Source organism: Erythranthe guttata, chromosome 4 (assembly GCF_056151865.1).
Source record: "Erythranthe guttata isolate IM_541 chromosome 4, IM_541, whole genome shotgun sequence".
In the NCBI taxonomy this organism is placed as follows: domain Eukaryota; kingdom Viridiplantae; phylum Streptophyta; class Magnoliopsida; order Lamiales; family Phrymaceae; genus Erythranthe; species Erythranthe guttata.
This window is the reverse complement of record NC_142536.1, coordinates 12,640,189-12,657,288: the sequence shown is the minus strand read 5'-3', so window position 1 is coordinate 12,657,288 and position 17,100 is coordinate 12,640,189. Positions and strand designations below refer to the sequence as shown.

General features: G+C 32.0%; 2 protein-coding genes across 2 annotated transcripts; both read left to right on the top strand.

The window, feature by feature from the left end:
- The first annotated feature begins 4,939 nt into the window (after positions 1-4,939).
- LOC148771155 (uncharacterized) lies at positions 4,940-5,886 on the top strand. Its single transcript, XM_088817512.1, has 3 exons — positions 4,940-5,357; positions 5,450-5,545; positions 5,780-5,886. The coding sequence occupies exons 1-3, from the start codon at positions 4,940-4,942 to the stop codon at positions 5,884-5,886; spliced, it is 621 nt and encodes a 206-aa protein (XP_088673638.1).
- Positions 5,887-11,203: 5,317 nt separating this feature from the next.
- On the top strand, positions 11,204-15,344 carry LOC105957191 (glutamate receptor 2.2). The gene is made up of 5 exons (XM_088817511.1): positions 11,204-11,390; positions 12,521-13,857; positions 13,940-14,252; positions 14,384-14,787; positions 14,876-15,344. The coding sequence occupies exons 1-5, from the start codon at positions 11,204-11,206 to the stop codon at positions 15,209-15,211; spliced, it is 2,577 nt and encodes an 858-aa protein (XP_088673637.1). The 3' UTR covers positions 15,212-15,344.
- Positions 15,345-17,100: the final 1,756 nt, after the last annotated feature.

The window sequence follows — 17,100 nt, the reverse complement described above, 5'->3', positions numbered from 1 at the left end:
ATTTCATGCCATAAGACCAACTCCAATGGGTAATCAAACACGGTATTCAAACCTTTAACCACCATTTACACACTAAAAAGTAGAAATTTTCAACTCCAATGGGATTATCAATTAGGGTTCTATTTTGATAATTCACCTCTTGAGATGTAAATATACTTACTGGAAATTGAGTTATAAAAAATGTAACTATCTAAACTTCAAATCACAAGTTGACATGCGGTAGTTACAAATAAAATCACCCATAAACTTCCTATTGACAATAAATTTGATAACCATTGTTGGAGTAGATCAATTTTAATTAGTATTAAAATACTTTCTCAAATATGATATGAATATTTTGATAATTCTATTTTGATATTTAGCATTGGAGTTGCTCTAAGGGGTCATGTGCAAAATGTCAAAACCACAAGGGGGTTATGTGCCTAATTTTCTACCATAAGGGGTCATGTGCAATGACAAGGGGGTTATGTGCTAAATTTCATACCATAACGGGGTCATGTGCAAAATGTCCAAACTACAAGGGGGTTAAGTGCTATTTAACCTTATTTTAATAAGGATGGGTCCAGCTCCTTTTCCTTTATTTTGAGAGACCCATCTTTTTTTTTTACTCTCAAATTTACCTTCCCACTATTCACTACCCATTATCCACTAGTTTGATGTATTTTTTATTTTTTATAATTTAATTTTAATTTCGTTTTTTTATTTATTTCTTCTTTGAAAAATAATATTTTTTAAAAAAATATATTATATTTTAATTGTTTTAATATTTTTCTTCAAATATTCTTTTACTATATTTTTTACTTTTTTGTTAAAAAAACTATTATTAAAAACAACTGTTATTAACATAATTGGTATAAAAACAATAATACATCAGTTTCACTATTTATTAAATTAATTATATTATATTATTTCCATTGTAAAATTAACTAATTATTTAATCAAAGCATCTCCAACAAGTATTTGTTAAATCAACTATTTATTAAATTAACTATTTATTCAAACCAAGCAACAATATTGTTGTGCGAAAACAACTATATATGTTGCTATACGAAAATAACTATATTGAATGAACTACAAATTATTGAGATCAAATAAAACGAAAGCAAAAAAACACCCCAAATTCCAACAAAAACGACTATTATTGAAACCAACTACAACCGTAACAAAAAGAACTATATCATTTTGAGTAACACGAACACAATTTCACAAAGAAGTCAAACAATACCTCATCCTCGAGGTCAATCTATTCCATTAAAGCGGTGGTGGAGGCGGTCTTCCGACGAGGATTGCAGGAATGCTTCCAAAAATTGAAGAACAAAAAAAAAAAAAAAAAAGTACCACCAGATCTGCTCATCCCTCGAAAAGGAAGGGGGAGGCCGGAAAGGCCGCTGTCCGCCCTCGATTTGGCGGTGTCGCCTTGTCGTTGTCGAGATATGGTGCGGCTTTGTCCTCTCCTCGCCCACCGCCTCCGCCACCCTCGGATGACCAATTCGAGAAAGAAGAGAATGGGGTCGGTCTTCCTCGTCGTTGTTGAGATGTAGCGCCGCCTTTGTCGCCTTCACCGTCGTCGCCGTCGTAGGCGATACTATTGAATTTCAGTTCCAGAAAAGAAGAGAAAAGTTGATGGGGATTAGAGAACGACGGTTTGTTACAGACAATGTGGCTAGGGTTTGTAAATATAAGATTTGGTAATTAGGGATAATATAGGTATAACACTTAATAATTGTATTAATATTAATTTAATTAAATAATTAAGGGGGTTCACACTAATATTGTAACAGGGTATAGATCCACCTTAATATATCTTAATGTGTTGGGGGTTTTCACTAATAATCTATACTCTATACTACATATAAAAGGATGAATAGGGTGGTGGTTTCTTGCCTTTTATATTGTGCCCATTATACCCCTATGATACTCAATTGTAACATTAAGTGACTATGACTAATTGAGTAATTAACAATTTAAGTAATAAATAGATCAAATTACATTTATCATTCTCTACAAAGAAAACATAATTGTAATATATATGCATAGTAACTTAAGAGAATAAATAGAAAAATATACTATTAACATATGAAAATCAGAAAATATTCGGTATTTATTACTCAATTTATTTTTATTGATGATATGGTAAAAAAATATAACTTGAATAGTATTTAATATTTATTAATAAATTTAAATAAATATCATGAAATTAAATTTAAATTTATGAAAATTTAATTATGAACTATATTATTTAAATTTATTAAACTTGTATTATAGAATATAGATATATTCGAGTGACATCTTGATATGGAATATCACTCTAAAAGATTAAATTACAATGGGCTTGTAGGAAATCCTTATGTTCCCATAGACTAACGTATTTTATACGCTACAAGTGAAAATAATATAGAGATTAAACACTAATGCACCCAAAACTAAATAAACGGACAAATAATATTGCACTAGGGAAAAAAATCTCTTCATTATTCGTCTTTTACAATGATGATGCATTGTTAGACTATGTCAAAGTGATAAACAAAGTCTAAAAGCATCCAACAAATTTTATATTCTTCAAGATAAATGAATTAACAAGTAATGAAAATGGGGCTATTAGTGAGAACCTCCTCTAGCATTATTTTAATGAGGAAGTGTCCAGCTCATTTTCCTTTATTAGTGAGAGACCCATCATTTTCTTATTCTCAAATTTACCCTTCCTTTATTCACTTCCTATTATACGCATTTTTTTATTTTTTATATTTCAATTTTACTTTTCGTTTTTTTATTTATTTCTTATTTAAAAAATAATATTTAAAAAAAAAATATTTTTTTAACTTTTTATTATATTTTAAAAAAAATAATATTTTTTTGTCTTCAGTTAAAACAACTATATCTTATATATAAAACGAAGATATTTTGACCTATAACCCTAAACCTAAACTTAGGGTCCTTTTAGTCATTTTCTGTTTTGACAGTTTTTTTTCCCTCTTTTATACACGTAATTTAAGAAATGTAATTAACTGTCCACTACTTAAAACACTGAATACACGATCTGATTTTTTTCAAATGGTTACCATTATCCAATAACAATTAACTGTCCACTCTTTAAAAAAAATGAACACAAGTTAGTAACTATAGCAACCATCAGTTGATTTTTTTTTAATTCCTTTTTAACATTATTCGTTAACTTCCTTTCACGTATTAATTGTCTAGCAAATTTCTCTCACACAAACAGATTGAGAAAATGAACAGATTCAACTCATTGCTTCCTTTTTTTCTCTGTAAACATATACACTAATTGTTGGGGTTTGGGGGTGTAAAGTGGATTTTTGTTTGGGACTTGCATGGGACTCCATTTGGAGTTTGGATTTGTAGCTATGGAGGCATTTTTTTAAATTATTGATAAGCAAGAAATATATTAATAGAGATAGAAGCGGAAGCAGTTATATGTTTATTTATCTGATTGTCGTTTTCTTTATGTTTTGTGTTGCAGTAGTCGAGAAATTGAACAGTCGAAAAGTCTTCTTTCTTTCTGTTTTCTTCACGCCGACGATCGACGGCAGTAGCACGGTGTATGATTTATGATTAAAATTTTTTTCACGATAACACATTTTTTTCAATTTTGATTTTTACCAATTGACGGGAAAACAATATTCTATCATTGCGGCACGATATTTTTATAAATATTTTGATACTATCATCTTAGGGATATTGCTGTTATTTCTAATGATTCCAGTCTGTATGAATTTGGACTCGAAATTTTCCAATGTTAAGTATGGCCCATGGGGAAATCCGAAATTCAGATGAATGGATATGATGATTCTAAAATGATATGTTTAGATACCCTCGCTCATTTAATTTTCTACAATTTTCTTTTATTGCGACATTTTTTTGGATCATGCAGGCCTTTTTGGATTCTTTTAAGTGTTTGGTTGCTGAGAAAAAAATGAGGTGGAATCATATATGACTCTAGGTTTTCGCCTTCGAAAAATATTCGAAGGTTGTTAACTTTTATAAATTTCATATCTTTGATTTCTAAGCATATCCTTACAGTAAAAAATTATCAACACTTCAGTTAATTTTTTTCTTTATTATTATTCTTCCATTTTTTTTATTTGGACAATGAGCTTCTCATTCCTTTTCATGATTGGTGCTTTGCATGTAGGATTGATTTTTTTTTATTGATTTTACCAACAATCGAAAATAGAAAAGGATTGGCCAAAATTGACATTTCCGCTTGATTGAAGGATATAATCTTTTCGCCGTCGACCATTTTGAATGAACCAAGCGAATTGGCTCATTAGACATGAGATTACAGGTTGAATTGAACAAATTGGATGAGATGTTGTGGCAGTGGCTTTGCGGTCTGATTTTTGGGAGAGTTGCAGAAGCCAAATTTCGTGGAATTTTTGGTGTGCTAGAGAAAAGAGATTAGTAAGTAATTAGTTCTCCGACTATTTTTAAATCACCGGCATCCTCATCATATTTTTCTCCGACTGTACATTTTTTGTCGTTCTTTTACAAAAATTAGTTCATTTGTGATGGTTTCTCATCATTATTTTATGAATTCCCAACTTTTGTACGTTGTTTGGAAAAATAGTTGTTTTGCAACTTCAAAATGGTAAAAGCCGTTCGCTCGCTTAGTGAATTGTCATTTAATGGAAAAATCAAATGGCGTCTAGCGATCATCTGTTCCGAGCATTTGCTATTTCAGCGGCATATGGTATAAATTGAAGTCCGGCCATCATATCTGTTGCGTGAAGAAAAGATTACCAGAAGAGAGAGTTGCTTCGGTTCGGTAGCAAAATTATCTCTCATCTTCGTTTAAAATCACTTATTCAGAGATTCTCAATAATTCCCCATTCAGTCAGCCATGCATAATCCTTTTTTTAAGAGGTATAAGATGTGAGCAATAAGTCTAAATGACGAACAAAGGATTGTATGTGATAAGATTATGGTTCGTGTAAATGAAAGACGTGGTGGTTTATTTTTCATTTATGGTTACAGAGGTACTGGTAAGACCTATATTTGGAGAACGCTTTCGGCAGCTTTAAGAACAACGCACTCGAGATTTGCCATTCCTTTTAATGTTCATGAAGAATCTACTTGCAACATTGCATGTGAGTCCCCTTCGGAGTTGATAACGAAAGCGAAACTCATCATTTGGGATGAAGCTTCGATGATTCACAAGCATTGTTTTGAAGCCGTACATCAATGTTTCAAGGATATCCTAAGCCAGGCTGATCCTGAAAATGAGAACAAACCATTTGGTGGCAAAATAGTTATTTTCGGAGGTGATTTCAGACAAATATTGCCTGTCGTGCCAAAGGGAACAAGACAACAAGTTGTGTCAGCGAGCATAAATTCCTCACGTTTGTGGCGGCATTGTGAAGTGTTAACATTAACAAAAAATTGAGGCTTTCTTTAACAAGTTCTAATTGCGAGGAACTAAAAAACTTCTCAGATTGGGTGTTAAGTATAGGCGATGATACTAATGGCAATGACAATGATGGAGTTATGGACATTGAGATACCTGATGATTTGCTCATACAATCAGCAGGTAACCATTTCGCGTCTATTGCTGAATAAACTTACCTAAATTCGCTCGCTAATATCATGGATTCTGAATACTTACAACAACGAGTTATATTGGCACCAACTAATGAAATTGTTGAGAAGGTGAACGATTACATGATGTCTTTGGTTCCGGAAGAGGAAAGACTCTATCTTAGTTTCGATAGTCCATGTACGATGAATGAGAGTGTCGACTCACATTATACTATTATATCTTCAGGTCTGTCAAACCATGAATTAAAGTTGAAGAGAGGTGTTCATGTTATGTTATTGACGAATATAGATCAGTCCAATGGTTTGTATAAATGGTACAAGATTGACCATTAGTCGGTTGGGAAATCGCGTTTGGAAGCAAAAATAATATTAGGCTTTAATGTCAGACAGAAGGTCTTCATTCCAAGATTGTCGTTAACACCGTCACACAGTAGAATTCGGTTTTACTTTCAGAGGAGACAATTTCCCATTGTTCTTTCTTTCGCTATGACAATAAATAAAAGCCAATGTCAATCTCTAAAAAATGTTAGTCTATATCTTGAAAAGTCTATTTTCTCTTACAGACAACCGTACGTAGCTATTTCGAGGGTTACCGTCGAAAATGTTTGAAGATACTTATAGTTGACAAAGAAGGAAATACTTAAAACAATACAACAAACGTTATTTATAAGTATTTTTTATTTACAGTTTTTCACATTAGTTCTTATGTAAGCCTTACATTCTACTATGCATAATGTGTTCTTATTATTTCGCAGAGTGTGAAGATGCAATATCATTATAATGAATGCATTGCCACAAAGAATGAATTTTCACACAACACCAAAGGTTATTGTTTTCCATATATGTGTTTCGTATTTTTTCTTTTAATGATTTTTTTTGTGTTATTTGAGCTCATATATGATGTTATTGGGAATTGTTAATCTACAGTAATGTCTTGGGTACTGGTGAAGTGCACGCATCTTCTGTGTAGTTAAAGTGCGATTTGTAAGTGTTTTTTTATATGAATCTTTTTTAAGTGTACATTATATTTGTCATAATTTGTGGTTTCCGATTTAATAACTGTGTTGTTGTGTCATTTCATTGAAACATATAACCCCGTGCAACGCACGGGTTCGGTCACTAGTTTCAATAAAACAACTATTATTAAAACAACTATTATTAAAGCAATTATCATTCAAACAACTATATCTGCAACAACTCTCATTTACCAAAATTAAATCAACTATTTGTTAAATAACCTATTTATTAAAATCAACTAAAAATAATAAAAGCAACTATATTGTCGTACGAAAACAACTATATTGTTGTACGAGAACAACTATATTGTCGTACAGAAACAACTATATATCTGTAAATTACACCAACACAATTTCAACAAAAACAAACATCCATTATACTATTGATTGAACACAAATTAAAATTAGCCTTCTATATAAGAATTCAACGAAAAACTCCAAATAAGAAAAAAGAGACTCGAGAATTGGGTTCCAAAAAAAAATCAGAGGAGAGGAAGAACAACAATAATGAAACAATGTTGGCGGTGGTCTCTATTGAAATCTCATACGCAATATCAACCCTAGCGCCGCTATATAGTCTCGTCATTCTCCCTAGCGGAAACCCTAATGTTGTCCTTGACGTGAGAATTCCAGGGGTAAATGAATATGTGTTATATCAATATAGATATAACACATATTGGTAGACATGGCGGCGATGATGGCCGAGTTCGCGACTCTGTGACACGAAAAATAGAGATACGAGAAGCGGGAGAATTGGCGGCGGCGGAGAAATAAGAACACTAACAGACAAAAATGGTTTCGTCAAACTCGTCGGAGATAATGGATATTTTTTTAGGGTTGAGGGAGAGATAAGCAGCGGTAGAATTAGGTGGGTGAAAAGGAATGACACGATTGAGATCTGATTAAGAATATGTTTAAGATAACTGAAGGGTAATATAGATATAACACATATTGATATTTTAAAATATTAATTTAAATTATCAAATAAGGGGGGTTTCACTAATAATGAAAATGAGGTTATATCCACCTTAATATATGTAAATGAGGTGGGGGGGGGGGGGGGGGGGGGTGTTCACTAATTATCCAAATGACAAATTGGTTAGGGATAAAGAAATAAAAAAAAAAACAACATCAATAACTATTTCAATAAAAAAAAAATTAAAAAACTGAGAGTGGAGAATTGTGATTAAAGAATTGCGTTTCACACTCAAAATTGACTCTAATTGGCGAAGATGAAATTACAACGAACTCGTAGGAAATTCACATGTCTTAGCCCATAAACAAATGTATTTCATACGCTATAAGTGAAAAAAAAAAAAGATCATACAGTAATGCACCTAAAACTAAATAAATGGACAAATAATAATGTTTTTTTGGGAAATAATATCTTCATTATTGTTTTACACAGATGATGTATGGTTAGACTGATACGTCAAAGTACTATATAAAACTAAGTCTGCAAGCATCCAACAAGTTCTTTTATTATTCAAGATAAATGAATTAACGAATAATTGAAATTGTCCTCGGACAAAGAAATAAAAAACCCAACAACATCATTAACTATTTCAATAAAAAAAATAGTAAAATAGTAAATTTGAGAGTGGGGAATTGTGAATTGCATTTCTCACCCAAAATTGACTCTAATTGGCGACTTGCATCCTAATATGTCAAAACTGCAAAGTCCACCCTCAAATGATATTTCTCACAGCAAACTGCAGCCTCCATTAAATTCTTGTGAGATTGTAACCAAAATATTAACTAATTATTTTATTTTATTTATTTATTAATTAAAATTGAAATTACAATTTAATATATTTTATCTTTTTAATTTTCAAAAATAATTTTAAGAAACACTCCAAAAATAAAAATTACATTATTTATTTATTTTTTTATATTTTGGTAGTATGCATCTACTTACTATACTCTATTGTTTTTTCAATTGTTTATTAAAAATCTAATTACATTCTAAACATAAGATTCTATATCATTTTAAATATATTAACTGCATTATTTATGAAAAAAATTAAACAATTTGAAAATAATTATCTCCAAAAAGGTGAAATATTTTTTGAGAACTCTACATACGAATTTAAAACCATTTAAATTATAATGGATACTTAGGTCATTTTTCACGACTAAAAAACAATTTTGTTTGACGCCTTATTCTATTTTAATCTATTTAATTTTCATCAGCTAAGCGTTTTTTTTCTTCCCCAAAATAACAATGTTCCACATGTTTTGGTTTAATTTCTTGTAATAGATTTTGTAAATTTATGGAAAATTGGGAATTTTGAATTATTTTGTACATTATAACTGAATCAAAATAAGAAGTTTTTGAAATTATATATTTTTTACTGCCCTATGAAACAAATAAATAAATCATCAATTATGTTTTTAAAATTCTTAATACAAATAAAATAATTAAAAAATATGAAGTAGGAAATAAAATATAAACAAGAATGATATTTTTTTTCAAAGTTAAAATATCGTGTTATATTAATATCTTGGTTAAAGTCTCACAAAAAAAATGTGTAGGCTGCATTTTGCCATGAGATGTATAATTTATGGGTGAACTTTGTCACTTTTAAATTTTTTGAGTTCAAAATGTCAATTTGTTTCAATTTTGAGGTGCAAAACGCAATTCACTCAGCCATAAGGAAGAAATGCATGCGAGTTCCAATAAAATAAATGCCAAAAAAATAAATAAGAAACAAGTAAATATCATTCAAATTTTTGATAACAACGATGATAAGTAAAAAATGTAATAATTGAAACGAAAAGATAAAAAAAGTAACACGGTCGTGAATATATATAGGCAAAACCGTATGAAATTATTTATCAATGATATCTATTCCAAATTATTATCAATGTCACAAAATATTACTCTAACAACAATATAACTATCATACATAGATTAGAATAGATAGAGAAATTAATGCGACGCCGACGCGTGCAACGCAGGCGCACCTTTCTAGTCCCTTAAAAATATCTGTTGGAAAAATGCAATATTTTAAAATTAAAAAAATATTAGCATGAATTGGTAACATATTTAATAATATAGGCGTAACATCTATATTTTGTTGGACCAACTAAAATTTAAAAATAACTAAGTCTCAAATTACTGAATGAAAATCCTATTAAATCAGCGAACACCGCGTTTATTGAATAATTACTACTAAGAAGAAATCTTCAAAAATCAATAAAATACCAAATAACTTATAGTTTTTTTTTTACATCACTAGTTTCACATATGCCATATACTCATAATAAATTTTAAGAAATTAATACATAATTAATAGTAATCTAAGTATTCTAATTTATTTTAGCTCATTGTTTTATATATATATATATATATATATATATATATATATATATATATATATATATATATATATATATATATATATATATATATATATATATATATATATATATATGTATATATATATATATATATATATACACACACACACATATATATATATATATATATATATATATATATATATATATATATATATATATATATATATATATATATATATATATATATATATATATATATATATATATATATATATATATATATATGTGTATGTATATTAAGTTTAAATTGATGTTTGAGGGGTAAGAGTTTTACAAATGCTATTTTAAGGGTTAAGGGTTCGTTTGGCTAAGCTTATTTTAAATATCTGATAAGCTCTTATATTTGATAAGATGTTTTAAGAGCTGATAAGTTGTTATATCTTATTTTTAGAATTAGTTTTAAAGTTTAGATAGTAAGTTTATGAGTTATTTTTACTCATTATAAGATCTTAAATAAAAAGGTGGGGTTGATGTATTTAAAAAAAAAAAAAATCTTATTTGCTCTACAACACCTTATTTTTAAGAAAAACTAAGATCTCATTTTTTTTTAAATGCTAAACACTTTGGAATAACTTATAAACTCTTAAACATGGTATAAACTCGTATTAACATCTTATAAGCTTAGTCAAACACCTTCTAAGTCTTACATACGCTATATTTCAAGGGTGCAAAGTGTATTTTTAACCATTTTCTTAATTTGTGTTAGAAAAATGTATATTATATATTATAAACTAATCATAAATTGGGTCTATTGAAGATATTAATATAAAATGATACATTTCATTAAAAGCTTAATTTTTTAGTTGACATGGTCATTCAACAAGGTCGCTTCACATAGATCAGATAAGTGCTATTTAAAAATATAAAAAAATAATAAATAAAAAAACATAAAACTTTTCAGGTTATATGTAACTAGTCCCATTCTCACCAAGTTGCATACGTGTTGGGATAGTTCATTGACCTCACAAAAGTAAACTCCTAGGATTCTTTCAGCAAAATTGTATTATGAACAATTGAACATGTTTTATTATATTAAAACACAACCATATTGAACAAAGACTATATTTAAAGTTCGAAGATCAAAAACTAGCACATATATTTTTAGCAAACAAAAATCATGAATCTCTAAAGTCACAAAACCCCATAAATTTAGCCCAAAAAAAAAAAACATGTTGAAGACCAAAAACAGCAGCAACAGTAATAATACGATTTTGTTGTATCTCCTCGTTTACTTATTGACGATCAATTTAAAGATTTTGTCGACGAAAATGGCAGAGGCACAGATACCTGTAAAAGTCGGGGTGGTGCTAGACATGGATGCTTATGGAAATATGGCATTCAACTGCATATCAACGGCGCTCACTGATTTCTATGCAACACACGATCATTATAAGACGAGGCTGGATCTCATAAGTCGGGACTCCAAAGGCGACGTCATCGGGGCAGCTGCAGCAGGTACCATACATACCTTGCCTTAAAAACAAGTAGAACACAAGAAACATTAGAGCATCTTCAATGCGAAACTCAAACTCAATCTCCAAGTGCCACATGGGGTATATAGAGATTTTTGTTAAAAAATAATGTCCAATGCAAATCTTAAGAAAAATCTCCATATGATGTGTCAGTGAGGTGGCACTTGTGATTTTAGAGACTCTTAGATGACACTCTGAAATTGGAGTGTCATCTTGAGGATCTCTAAAGTGCCAACTCATCATTTACTACATTTTTTCTAAAAAATAAGATAATTAAATTATCTTCAAACCTTAGATAAATTTCACCATAGTTCTACTCTTATTCCACCTTCTTCTACACTATTTTATTCGAGTTATATGTGTCTCTGAAGATTCGCCTTTCAGATAAAAACACCAATTAATTACTTAATTTGTTTTAACAATAATTTTATCAAACTTTAATCAGTTAAGTTCATGTGATTCTTCTGACCTAAAACAAATGAACGATACGAAGTACGCGTGATCTATAGATATTGATAGTTTCTATACAATATATATTCATGGTTTAACGAAAAGGAAAAATGTCAAATTAAAATTTGTTCATTAAAATGTGTAACTAATGAATTTTCACAAAAAAAAAACCTATTTATGAAATAAATTTGAATAAACCCTACTAGCATTAAATCAAGAATGAAAAGTTTTTTTTTTCTCTTTTTGGCGGAATAAGTTTTTTTTTTTAATAAATTAATAATTTTAATTTTAATTTTAATTTTAATTATAAAACCCGATAATAAATTACACATAAGAAAATATTTTGAGTCTTCAGTGTTGTATTGGAGAACACTTTGCAGTAGAAAATCTCGATCTTGCCAAATAGGATAGAGAATATTTTAAGATTCACATTTGGTACTTGACACCTAGATCTTTAGAGTTTTTCTTGAGTTTAGCATTAGAGATGCTCTTACTTGTTCAAGATAACCTTACTTTAACAAAACCGAAACCGAAACCGAAACTGAAATTGTATAATACCTTAAAAAAAGGTGCTAGAATACAAGTTGAAGTATTTTAAGGCCTTAAACACATGTGTGAAGTTGCACATAGAGTGATGAATAATTTGTTGCACATGAAATGCAGCACTGGACTTGCTGAAGAATGTTCAAGTGCAAGCAATCATAGGTCCCATGTACTCGGTGCAGGCTAACTTCCTTATATCTCTCGGACAACGAGCTGAAGTTCCAATTATTACCTTCTCAGCCACAAGTCCATCTCTCTCATTACTTCGGAGTCCATATTTCATTCGGGCTGCTCTAAACGACTCTTCACAAGTAGGCCCCATAGTTGCAATCGTCCAAGCCTTTGGATGGAGAGAAGTTGTGCTTATTGACGAGGACAATGAATTCGGAGAAGGGATTGTACCATTTATGATTGATGCTCTCGGAAAGGCAAAGGTCCTCGTACCTTACCGGAGTGTCATCCCACCATTAGCAACGGACGATCAAATTGCTGCGGAGCTTTACAAGCTGATGACTATGCAAACAAGAATTTTCATCGTCCATATGCTCAACCCTCTTGCGGCTCGCCTATTCACGAAAGCGAAAGAAATAGGAATGATGAGTCAAGACTATGCATGGATAACAACCGACAGCGTCGCAAATGATTTTAATTCAATGGATCCTCCTTCCATCATGCTAGGAGTAATAGGTGTACGGCCTTATTTTCCAAAGACTAAACAACTCGACGACTTTAGAATTCGATACAAAGAAATCGTTCAGCAGACCAATCCAAAAGCTCTCAATTCTGACCCGGACATATTTGTGCTATGGGCTTACGACTCCGCAATTGCACTAGCGATGGCAGCAGAAGAAGCAGGGTATAAAGATCTTACATATCAAGTGACAAAAACTTCTTCAAATTCTACGGATCTTGAATCCTTTGGAGTATCGTTAAGTGGACCAAATCTCACTCGTGCTTTATCAAATACCACATTTGTAGGACTTGCCGGAAACTTTCGATTAATCAATGGCGAACTCCAAGCACCTCCATATGAGATAGTCAATATGGTGGGCCCGGAAGCTCGTGTCATCGGATATTGGACGAAAGAGAATGGAATCGTCAACGAACCGAACTTTACAAGTTCAAGCGCAAATGCGTATTATTCCACTTCCAAGTCCAACCTTGGATCGACTATATGGCCGGGGAACAAATCATCTCCACCTAAAGGTTGGGTGGTTCCAACAAACGGGAAGAAACTGAGAGTCGGGGTACCTGTGAAGGTTAGTTTCACTGAGTTTGTTCGTGTTACATGGAATTCCGATAATTCAACCAAAGTTGAAGGATACTGCATAGATGTTTTCGATGCAGTGATGGCAGCACTACCATATGGTGTGCCGTATGAATACATCCCGTTTGCAACACCCGATCACGAGATAGCTGGTGATTACAATGATTTGGCCCACCAAGTGTACCTTGGAGTAAGTATTTTCCATTTTTATCGACATAGATTACAATACTACAGAATGATGCAGCTTAACTTTCTTGCTAATCAATGAACAGAACTATGACGCTGTGGCTGGAGACATAACAATTGTAGGAAACCGGTCGCAGTACGTCGACTTCACACTGCCTTATACAGAGTCCGGCATTTCAATGGTTGTTCCAGTCGAAGATGATAAGAGCGGAAATAAATCGCTGTTTCTTAAGCCACTGACTAGGAACATGTGGTTCCTAACCGTAGCTTGTTTTGTTTCAATTGGGATTATGGTTTATGTATTTGAGCGTCCGATAAATAAAGAATTCAGGGGGGCCTTAGGTTATGAATTGGGAATGATATTCTGGTTTCCCGTCTCCACCGTGTTCTTTGCTCATAGTAAGCCAAGCCCACATATCATCTTCTAAACAAACACTAGTCCTTATTGCAAATGTTACGTTTACGGAAATTTAAGACATGTTTTGGGGCAATTGATCCTGACCATTTGCCGTTGGGTGTTTTTTTGCTAGGGGAGAAAGTGGTGAGCAACTCGGCTCGGTTTGTGCTGATAGTATGGTTCTTCGCGGTATTTGTATTAACCCAAAGCTATTCCGCCAGCCTTACATCCATGTTAACGGTCCAAAAGCTGCAGCCGACGGTTACTGATATCAATGTGCTTATAAGAAACAAGGAGAAAGTAGGCTACTCACACACATCATTTATTTTCGGATTTCTTAAAAGCAAATTCAACGAGTCGCAACTTATCTCGTTCGACACATCGGAGCAAATGGACGAGCTTCTCTCCAAAGGGAGTTCGAATGGTGGAATAGCCGCAGCCTTCCTTGAGATCCCATACATAAAGTTGTTTCTAGGAAAATACTGTTCAAAGTACGTGATGGTCGGGCCCACGTACAAGGCTGATGGCTTCGGATTCGTATGTTATATATATCCATATATATAAGTTTTATTCTATGTAGTTTTTTGTTACGTTGGTTGTAAAAGTATCTCGTTTTTCATCGCAGGTGTTCCCTAAAGACTCTCCTCTGATACCTGATGTTTCGAGAACAGTTTTGAATGTGACGGAGGGACAAAAGATGGTGGAGATCGAAGAGAGGTGGTTGGGAGACAAGACGAAATGTGTAGAACCTGACACTTTACTTCGACCTGAAGGTCTCGGCGTATCAAGCTTCCAGATTATCTTTTATCTTGTAGCAGCAATTGGACTTGCAACTATTACAAAATATATATGTGAATACCGATGTAAAAGGCCGATGATCATTGATGACGAACGGCCCACAATTCTGGCAAATATACATGAGTTACATAAGTTGCTGACGAACTTCAATAACAGAAACTGAATTAAAGCGAGTGAATCACCTAACTGCTGGCACATGTGGGATTCATTAAGGTTGTCGTCGTCGGGTATCCTAATTTGTAAATCTCATTCAATGAATTTCATTTTTTTTTACAAATAAATTCTCTTTCTTGAAATGCACATAACTTAAAACGTGTAATAAGAGCTTTACACTACATTTCAATTTCTAATATGGGCTACACATCATTAGCATTGATAAAATACCGTGATTACGTAGAAATGAATTCTGTTAAAAAGTCGTTACGGAAACATAACAAAGCTAGAGGTTCACCTTAGAACGATGAAAAAAGGTCTAGCTAATAGTGAAAGGGAGATGCAAATTAAAATGTTTTACTAGGGAATGATTATCCATTCTGAGAAGTGCAAACAACACAATGGAAACGTCAAGCATGATGCATATAAGTTTCTATGAGTTCATATTCTTGTAGGAATTTGAACAAACATGTGGTAGGCATCCAATACACACAATCTTACATCATCATCATTATCATACGCTTCTTACGCATTAAACAACACCCGAATTTTTTTTTTTTATCTGAAACGCAAAACAAAACTTACCAATTCTTTATGGGACGACAACTTCAATTCCGACAAGTGGAATCTGGTGTTGGTGAACCCTAATTTTAAAATCCATGTAAATTATCGATAGGCCGTATTTTAATCACTCTAGGCATCCTTTTCACTGAATTCAGCTGAAAATTTCAATATCGCTAGAGAGGTAGTGTGCACGCCCGTTCCTGAAAATTCAGGGACCCTACGCGAGGTTTAAAGAACAACTGAAAATAGGTCCCTATTTGATAAAACATTTTTTTTTTATCAAACTGTGTTCAAAATTGCATGTACTAGAAAAATTTAAACAATATTTTTTTTTATTATGAAATAAAAGATTATGGGGGTTCAGGGCGGTGCCCCCAACTATTTTTTGAAATGTATGAATATAAAATAGGGTTAATGAGATATAACCCCCTCATTAGAAAAAATATTAGGACTAACCACCATACATTATTTTTAATGGGTCAAATCCCCTCACAATTAGCAATTACTGAATTACCCCTATAATTTCTAATAGCAATGACCCCCCACTATTTTTCCCAAAGCTGCATATGTTCATCCGTTTCATTAAAATAATTTCTCCTTAATTTCCGCTACGGTGCTATATTTGTGCCAAGAAAATCGCCAAAAAAAATCTGCAAATATATAGGATCATTTCCCAGACGCAACAATGCCCTAGTTTGCTACATTTCTTCAAAAAAAAAAAACAACAAATAACATTTGTGTGAGAATTGTTGAGAAATACAGGTCAACAACAATGGTGAAAGGTAGCAAGAAGAAGACAGGTAGTTTCGTATACACTCATCGCTCCCCTCGACGTCTATTAACCTAATTTATGTACATTTACCACATAATTTTTGTTTTGACACCCTCTTCAGTGACTCCGAATGACAAAATCGAGGTCTCCTACAGAAACGGTATACAACGGTACGCGACGACCGTATGCGACGGTTCGGAATTCTTCCATGGTTGATTACTCAAAAATAGAGTTTGTAAACACGATTGTTTTTTAGATCTACAGATCTATGGTTGCACTATTTGTTGACTCGTAAATATTTGTCTCCTATGAAATTTGTTTTATCAGAGTCCAAAACAAAGGAAAGATCAGTGTTGTCGAAAACATAAAATATTGTAGTCATCTACACTCAGAGTCAACTATAAAATCAGTAGTTTACTATATTTTTCTCAAAGACAACTATAAAAATTAGATAGTCAAATATAACTTTTACGATGTCAACTATAAAAAAATGATAGTTAACTATATTGTTGCCAGAGTCAACTACAAAAATTAGATAGTCAACTATATAATTGTTCAAATGT